This window comes from Mesoplodon bidens, assembly GCF_964165515.1.
Source record: "Mesoplodon bidens genome assembly, chromosome: 9".
NCBI classification, from domain to species: domain Eukaryota; kingdom Metazoa; phylum Chordata; class Mammalia; order Artiodactyla; family Ziphiidae; genus Mesoplodon; species Mesoplodon bidens.
In genome coordinates, this window is record NC_138166.1 from 78,393,821 (window position 1) to 78,403,451 (window position 9,631).

Sequence of the window (9,631 nt, forward strand, 5' to 3'; positions counted from 1 at the left end):
TATTTTGTATTTTGATGATTACTAAGAAGGTTAAGCATCTTTTTACATGTATATGGGCAGTTTGATTTCCTTCTCTGTAATTCCTTATCAAGTTTTTGCCTGTTTTTCGATTAGGTTTTTTTTGCCATTTCTTTTTGTTTTATAGATTTCTTTATATATGTTGGATAACACAAATTATATGTGTTGAATGTTTTAGCTCTTCTAGGCATTGCAAATACCTTCTGTATACTCGCTGTATACTTAGTAGCTCCGTTTTCTTACTTTAAAATTTCTTAGTCTGAAAAATTCATGTGGTATGAAAGTAAATGAGGAATTTAGAGCGTCCATAGACGCAAGTGCTGGCAAAAACACTATGTACAAGAAAGACAAATCTATACAGAGTAAGTGCCCTACATAAGAGCGAGTTCTGATCCGAGAGCATGTTTGTAAGTCCAATTTGTTCATAAATCCAACAAAGTTAGCCTAGGTACCCAACTAACACAATCAGCTATATACCGCTGCTTTTATGCTTGCTTCCGGACATCCTGGGCTTGAAATAAAGATACTGTACTACTGTACCCTATACAGTACTGTACATTAAAGTACAAAAAAGCACAACCACTTGTAGAGGATGCACACACGTGACAATGTATGTGACAGTGTACAGCCAGACACGTGAACTAAATTACATGATTGGACATGCAAACTCACGTTTGCAACTTTGAAAGTTTGAAACGTGAAGGTTCGTATGTAGGGGACTTACTGTACAGAATATATCTCTTCCATCAAAGGCAACATGATGTACTCCATGCAGAAGGAGTCCAATGTAATCAGCGAATCACCAGCTGGTCATCTTGTCCCATAGTACCATGCCACAGGCTCTGCGTTAGATTCTAGTATTAGCTAGGAGGTCATTCATCCATGAAAACCACATCAGTCTTAGTGAAAGGGAAATCTATTGATCCCATGCAAAACACTCTGTTTTCCATGATAGAATGTGAATTCCAGGAAGATAAAAAACATATGAGTGTTAATTCCTATTGCATACCCTGCACCTAAGCTGGCGCCTTGCACTTTGAATGAATCAATGAAATAATGAATGAATATTGAGTTTTAGTTCTGGTTTTCTTGGGACTTGGAGTGACTATACAATGCTGAGGTAGTCTCCCTTTTATGTATTGCCTTTTGATTAACCCGTGCATATACATGTTTCTTCTCACTATCTGAAATATCCTAGCCAATATAAATTTTCAATTGTCCTTTACCCTCAACACTTTGCTTCTCAAGAGAGTAACAGGTTCGATTCTCTTCCTTTACATTCTTTTACATAAACTGACAATTATTTAATTGTTTTATTGTAGAATTATTTAATTCTACAAAAGATTTAAAGCTCTATATTGTAATGGGATTAGTCCTGAAATCAGACTAAAAAGAACAGTATAAACAATGCAATTAATGCTTTATGGTGATAAAATTATGAATGTTTAGGGGAGAAATGTTTTCTGATGATACAACTTACTGTAAAATATTTTTAAGTGAAAATTTAAATTTAATCCAAGTATTCAGAATGTATAATATAATCTTGTTTACCATCACCCAGCTTCAACAATGATTAATTCATGGCCAATTTTATTGATCTGTACTTACACCCCTTCCCTTCTCCTGTATTATTTTTAAGCAAATTCCAGGTATCTTATCACTTCACCCTTAAATAGTTGAATACATAGCTCTAAAAGAACTATTTTTTAACAAAATCACAATGCTTTTTTCATATCTTAAAAAGTAAACATAATTCCTTAATTTTATTAAATACCCAGTCAGTGTTCAAATTTCCAGTAGTCTCGGATGTCATAAATGACTTTCATTTTTATAGTTTATTTTATTGACTTGGGATTGAAATAAGATTTACATGTAGCAATTGATTATTAATGGCAACTGTTTTTAGCAACTGTTAAAATAAATAGCTGTGTTAAAAACATAGCAACGGTCTTTAAAATCTCTTTTAACTGGTAGGTTTTCTTGTTCTGCTGTCCTGGTCCCCTTCCTCCTCTCTTTCCCTCCCCCTGCCCACTCCCCCTCCACTCTCTTCTCTTTTTCTAGCTCTCCCTCTGCCACTCTCCCTTACTACTGTTTGTTGAAGAAACTGGGTTGTTTGTTCCACAGAGGTTTGTTCCAAGCTTTGGTTTTAGCTGAAATTTTTAAAAATGCAAATCTTATTCGGAAATTTGTGTAAACAATTTACAGGTGTAGAATGTTTCACCAACTCCAGATCTGGTTCACATTTAACTGAAAAATTACCTTTCTATGGTGAGCTATCAAAAGACATCACTATATTTGTTACTATGATTCAAGGGCTCTGCATTTCTCACACGTAAAAAGTGTATATTTTTGTTATCAAGAAGAAGAGAGTTAAATCGAACTGAAGATCTGTTCTTCATGTGAGTATAGATTTCTAGCTCCAGTTAGGAACTGGTATGTGATGCTTTCTCTCCCCACTCCCACACCTTTGTACCCATGAGCAACATTTGTTTGACAGCAAAATATTAGCCCTGGAGACTTGTACTGACAGAATTTTATTTCATCTTTATTTAGTAACTTGATCTTCACATGACCAATAGCAACATGATTTCATTTGACACCAATATCACCTCGAACTTGAACAGAAAATGTACACAGTTATATGTGATAACTTTGTACCGATTCAAGTGCATGATGGATTTTGACTTTTCTTCAAAGTTCATTATGGGCAACATGTCACAATATAAGCAGAAATAATATAATAGCAGAGGTAGATTTTCCTATCAGGGTCATTTAAACACCAAGCTTCCTCTTCTCTATTGCCTGGAGTGAGTAACCTATCCTGGTTTGAACTGCCAATTGCTTCGACACCAAGAGAATACAAATGACCAGTGTATAGATTAATATAGCTTTGTTTTTAGTTAGTCTGCCTGGAGCTGGAATGGACATATGCACTGACTTCTAGAAACAATGCAATTTATAACAAGGTATCTTCTTATACTTATAAATATGATTTATTTTTGGTTTTTAATTAACCTAATGGAAACGTATAATTTCTTGTGTGAAATAATATGTATTTTGGCAAAAAACATAGCAAAAAGGCAATGTTTTTCAGGGCCAGGCAACAACTTCATATTCTTACCCACTGAGATTTAGGTTTGTCTTTAATTTTTATGCTTTTAAAAATGTACTGTTTGGTAACAGAGTAAGTCATGATCATGATCCCTTAAAATCATAAACTTTAGTGTAATAAAGGTTCTACCCATTAAAAGTGTTTATAAAGTGACCAAAAAATTTCTGTAAGAAATAAACCCTAATTTTGAATTTGAGATCATTTGTATTTTATATTGTATATTTGGGGGTGAATATTTTGCAAAGACAAAACATCCCATTACAGTTATAATTTAGTCACTGCTTTGAGCTGTCACCAAATCTAACAAAATTATGATGTCTGACATTGTTACCTGCCACTAACATAAGGGACATCTACCAAACAGTGTGCACACTTCTGGGACTCATGATTCCATTGCGCCTTGTGGGTTCATTTCTTCCACACTTGGAAAGGAGCAAAGTTCCATGAGAGGCTTACTAAGCTTCAGACTTCATGAACAAGTAACTGCTTTGATGAGGCCCCTAAAAATGCTTTCATTTACTACTGAAAAATTGACACTTCACTCCTAATCTTGCATGATAATAACTTGTTCTCAAACTACATTTTTTAAAAGTCAAACATATTATATCCTTTGAGAAGAGATTATTAGAAATCAGAATTTGACATCTGGGTTAAAATAAAATCGGTAGGAATTAACTACTTACGTTGTTAATTCCATTCTATATTCTAATTTCCAAAACTGAACAAAACACAAGGCCCCAGGTCAGTAACTTTCTAAAACTGGTTCCTGCAGTCCGATAGGCCACCTTCCTCTGTACCAAAAGTTAACTCCAACAGACAGCTGGAGATAAAACATTTCCCTCTGCAGATGATCTGAACACTGGCCACTCTTCCTTCCTAAACATGAGAGAATTTGCTGGCTAACTTCAAGTAAAGAGAAGGTGTATGGGGATGAGCCAATTTGCTATTCATACCATTGGGGTGCCTATTTCATGAATGAACATAAACATTTATATAAGCACACACAAATACAAACATACAGGTTAGATAGTGAAGGGGCACCTTTTCACATTTGTTGGAGGTGGGAGAATTGTAAGGTCTTCCACTGACTATTAGCTAAGTATCCCTCGTCATCAATTTTTAACAACCCCCTCCCAGTCACCGCCACTCCAACTAATCTCTAAGCTCATCCTATCTTTAAGGAGATTCTCCTTGATGTTTAGTGAGCTCTAACAGCTTTGTCATAAATCAAAGTTCATCGATAATTCACCTCCTGACAAGTAGTTCTCCTGAGTGCTTATTTTAGAGGATTTCCATTTGGCTTCCCCTACTGAATCACCACTACTTCAGGCTACTCAAACCTGTGACCAGACAGACAACTGTTTCCTTTGCCTGCCTTCTCTGGAACTGTTGCCCCATCCCAAATCAGACCTGTGCAAAGTCTCTCCAGATTACAATAACAGATCCCCTATATGCTCCCACCTCCCCCAACAGACCAATTCTATCCTTCCATAGAAGACTTCTTTTTCAATATGTCAAAGCACACGGGCAGGGGCTAAAAGGGGGTACCGCATATAAGTACTTCCTAACTGTAAGTATTTTATGGCTTAGTAATTTTCCTCAACAATGTTCATTTTCTTTTCCACCAGTGAAATTGTGTCACCTTGAAAGTCTGGGAATATTACATCCTGGGGTTCTGAGAATAAGTTCAAATACTTATTGAGAATAAATTCAAGAGAAAAAAGCCATTTTCTGCCCTTTATAATTACCCCTGACCTCATTCTGTTTACTCAAAGAGAACAAACGCTTTCAAGATCCGACTAAGTCACCTCGAAAAGGTGGCTACCCATAAGCTACCAGACATTTCCCCCAAGCTCCCTGGGGCACAGGCAGCTGTGAGGGAATGTGACAAGCACCTGGAACAAGATTTTTCCACTTGGCTGTGATATTCAGGAGAAATGGCACTTCTGCCAGCCTCGAAGATTCAGAATTTACCCAACTATGGAATTTCAAAACTATCTCTTTCTGAAGTCAAATCTAACACGGATCTAGTCTCAGCAAAGGATAAGGTGGGGTATGGGGAAGTCAGGAAAAGAGAAAGGTAGGGATTCGATCTACTGATTGCTGGATTGGGACTTAAAAGTCCCAGTGCCCGAGGGCTTGCGTCCTGGGGCAAGAGCTGGGAAGTCTGGACCCGACGCCTGCACGTGGAATCAGGAATCCCCTGTTCTCGGGACCCCTCCGGTCCAGCTCCGTGCCCAGGGTCTTGGGGTCCCCCAACCCGAGAGCGGCCGCGGTGGAACTTGGCTCGGATGTTCCGTGGGGCCCGCTCACCCGCTTGTCCGCGGTCGCCTCACCCAGGGTGTCTATCACCTCTCTGACTCGGGCCGCCGAGGAGGCCCTCGGGTCGTCGGCCCTCGGCGCCCGGAGCGGTTAATCCTTCCCCCACCTGGAAATGCGGGCTCTGGTTGCCAAGGAAATCGCCGCCTCGCCCCGGCGGTGCCCCCTACCCATCTCCCTTTCGTCCCGCCTGTCGCCTCCTGGCTCCGCATTTCCTTGAGCGCCCCCCAAGACGTACAAAAGTGAGGCAGGAGAGCAAATTTAAACTCGTTCCCCACGCCTCTCTTGCGACCGTCGAGGCGCTCGGAGAGCCGGCGAGGCCGCCGAGGGGATCCTGGGCCCGCCTTTCGGATCCGCGGTGGATTCTCCGCAGCGACCAGGCCCGGCGGGAGTTCGAGGCCGAGGGAGGGGCCGAGACGCACCCCCGAGGCAGGCGGGGCTGCGGGGACCCCTGCGGCCCACTCCCCCCGAGGCTCTCTCCCCGGATGTGGCCCCGCTACAGCAGGGTGGCTGGGCTGGGCCGGGAGCTTGTCTGGCAGCTTCTACTGAGCAGCTAATAGTATAACAACCCGGCTTTGATAAATCTGAACTAATTACCCCTCTTAATTAAAGTCTTTAGCAGTTGTTTCACTGTTTTGGCAAGAAAACAGGAGAGACTTGCAGTTAGAAAACACCAGAGCCCGAGCTCACAGCGGAGATGCTGATTAACACTTGAAGCATTTCAAGGACCTGGCACCCGCCACAGTTTGGTTTTCATCCATTTTTCCTCCTTGAATGGAAGTATATTCGTCTATAAACATATACACACACATAAAAACATGCAGGCTCCCTTTGCCAGCTATGTACAAGTCAGTATGTGCCGTCAGGATGCAAACAATAGATCCCCGTCTACATGATATCATTGTAACGCGTGTGTGGGGACGTATATCACACACAGCTCCTATAGATATGTTGTTTTCACTTAACTTTGCACTACAAATATATCAGATGGTCCAGGACAAAGACGTGCTTCTGTTAGAAAGCTCCACATCTTCTGTCTCTGAACTTATCGAATTTCATTACTTTACCAAAGTTGTAACTATTTGGAGAGACTATTATTTGCTCTTGGTGAATTTTCCAGATGAAACATTGGGGGATACTAACCCAGGGTTGAACTTATTAAAAAGGAAGAAAGAAGGCTGAGGGGCTCAGAATCAGTGATCCCTAGCTGAATAATATGACCAGAGCCCTGAAGGTTGTTGATTAAATAAGCATGTTCCAAGGATTTATTTCCAACCGTCAATGAATCAGTTTTCACGTGCAAGAATCAAAACCAAAATTCAAATTCATCCATAATGAACCATCCTTATCTAACGTGTATGTGTTTGTATGTGTGTGTGTGATGAATGTGGACTGTGCCTTTACAGGCACACACATCTATGCGTGTATATATAACATACACACAGAATTGGTTTTTTTTTTTTAACCTCAGGGAAAGAGGACATGGTAATAAACAATCGGCAGGCATCTTGAGACCACAGAATCAACACAATGGAAATATATACAATAATAAAATTAAAATGGTGCAGCATTCCCGGGTAGGATAATACAGATCTCAATAAATACAGCAGAAATTTGTTTTTAAAAAACAAAACAAAACAAACACGATCTCTCCACCCGAGATGAAAATTCTTTGCAAATTAAAAAAAAATCAGAAAACAAACCCCCAAATTTTCTCATAATTGTTAGTGCCTATATAGAATATAATACACAAAACCATTTAGCAGGTGCATGCAAGAGGCGAAAGGCCGGGGAATTCAGAGGCTTCTGGTTGGCGCTAATGTGTAAGGCCCAACATGCCCTGGGTTCTACAGGTGAGCTTGGGTAGAGATGTCCAGCTCTATTCCGCCGCTGTCTCAGTAGTGGGGACCCCGGCTGGGGCTGGGAAGGGACTTCGGCCTTGATCACTGGTGACCCGGGGGGAGCCCAGGCTGCAGGGGCCCAGTGGGCGGCAGCGGCGGCAGCGGCGCAGGCAGCGGCTGCTGTAGAGGGGGAGACGGGTCTGCTCCCGGCTCCCCAGCAGAGGTGCGGGGCAGCCCCAGGCCGCTGTCGTGCAGCTTGCGGACGTGCTTCTTGAGGTCAAAGTTCCTGCAGAAGCCCTTGCCGCACGTGGGGCAGGTGAAGGGCTTCTTGTCATTGTGGGTGTGCATGTGGAATGTGAGGTTGTAAATCTGGTGGAAAGCCTTGTTGCAGATATTGCACTTGAACTGCTTCTCCCCGCTGTGGGTCAGCTTGTGGTTTTTGTAATTCCCTGAAACAGACAAATGACAGGGACGTGGATCTGAAAAGAAAGCTTGGAACGGGAGGAGCAGACGATTGAAGGACAACGAGTCAAGAGAAGAGGGGCCACAGCTCGGAGGGCCGGTGCAGTTCTATGCTGCCCGCCTGCACTTCGCTCCCCAAATTTATTTTAAGCGGTTAAAAAGAAATGCCCCCTCTGTATATGAGCCATGCCTTTCTCTAGTACTCATCACACTTGAGGGTAGGACGTTGGAATGGCAACACACGTGCTGGTAACTAGCTGCACTTAACAAATCGTTTTCTGAAATACCCCCCAAAGTTGAGGGCTTTCGGTAAGACTACTGCGAAAGACAACGCCTCCTGGGTTCGATACCTTTTTGATGAAATCCTTTGCCACAGAATTCACACACAAATGGTTTGTAGCCTGCGTGTATTCGGGTATGCGTGTTTAAAGTAGAACTTCTATTAAATGCTTTGCCACACTGGTTACATTTATGAGGTTTTTCCTAAGCGGAAAGGAGAAAAAGCAGAGAAGTTAAGGTATTTTGCTCTTCAGTGGAGTCTGAAAAACTCAAAAACACTGTAATGCTCTCCCTCATGCTTTTAAGCAAAACAAAGGCAAACAATACCTGACATTTCTCCCTCTTACAGCCGGCACATTTTAAACAAACCTTACGCTAAAGAGTAAGAGTTTATCGGCCATTAAAAAAAAAAACAAACCGTTCGGAAATAAACCAGGTGAAATTGAGACAGCCGAACACACCTGGGTGTGAATGATCTTGTGCCTGCACAGGGTGCTGGCTTGCCGGAAGCCCTTTCCACAAACTTTGCAAACGAAGGGTCTGGCTCCTGTGTGCACCGGCATGTGACGGGTTAAGTTATAGTGCGCGTTAAAGACCTTAAACACAAGTACAACAGGTTAGCTCAACAAGCACTTGGAGATCAAACCAGGCAGAGGGAGGGGAGGGAGGTGATAACGTTATAACAAGTGTATACAAATAATTACAAAATAAAATTAAATGTGGAAAGAAAGAAGGGAGGGAGGAAGGGAGGAAGGCCAGCCCCCACCCCTTACACAGTACTTGCCTTTCCACACACTTCGCAAGTGAAAACTTTGGGCTTGGTATGAGGAGAGCCTCGGCTGAAGTCAGAGGCTTTGAACGCTATTTTTTCCGACAGGAGCTGGGCGCTTTCTTTCATGTAATGCTGCAGCTGAGTCTGGGACAAGTCTTTGAAAGCTACTCCCGAGGGGTACTTCTCCACCGCCGGGACCACCAGTTTATTCCTTTCGGCTAAATACGTTTTTGGCTGCGGGTGCAAAGGGGAACTGAGGAAGTAGGAGGCCACCGGGTGGATGTTAACGCCGGCCGCCGGGTGGCACGGGCCGTCACCTCGATTCAGGTAGCACAGGGCTCCCATGGCGTGGAAGGAAGAATGGTTGACCACCCGCGGCCTTACCAGCTTGTACTGCTGCAGCGGGAGCGCGTCGCGGGCCAGGTCGCCCTTGAGACTCAGCGCGCAGTTGAGCAGGTCGCTGCAGCTGAACGCGGGAGCCGCGGGCGCTTCTGCAGGTGCAGCCGGAGCCTCCAGACTCGCCTTCCGCGGCTCCGAGCCCGTCATTCCCGCCTTAGGGCTCGTGTCGTACGCCACGGGCACGAACGGGATCATGCAGGGGATCGACGAGTTAAGATGCAGAGAGTGCTTGGGGTCCCCCTTGGGCACGGCTCCCTGCAGGAAGTGGGGGACGGGCAGGGCTTTGGGCTCGGGGGTGCGTGCCATGATTCTTTCGATGGAGAAAGCCAAGGGTTTGGAGGTGTTCATCACGTTGCCCCGGGCCGGAGCGGTCGCTAACATTTTGGCAGTCGCGTTGTGGCAGCTACTGTCCATGTCTGAGTCTCCAGC

General features: G+C 43.4%; 1 protein-coding gene across 2 annotated transcripts; it reads right to left on the reverse strand.

Annotated features, from left to right (window-relative positions):
• Positions 1–7,392: 7,392 nt before the first annotated feature.
• On the reverse strand, positions 7,393–9,631 carry FEZF1 (FEZ family zinc finger 1; the record flags this gene model as incomplete). Of its 2 annotated transcripts, XM_081244094.1 has the most annotated exons (5): positions 7,393–7,739; positions 8,103–8,235; positions 8,493–8,627; positions 8,816–9,037; positions 9,188–9,616. In XM_081244094.1, the coding sequence occupies 5 exons, from the start codon at positions 9,614–9,616 to the stop codon at positions 7,393–7,395; spliced, it is 1,266 nt and encodes a 421-aa protein (XP_081100220.1). The 2 variants fall into 2 exon arrangements, with proteins under 2 accessions (XP_081100220.1, XP_081100221.1); XM_081244095.1 differs by having other exon boundaries at positions 8,816–9,631.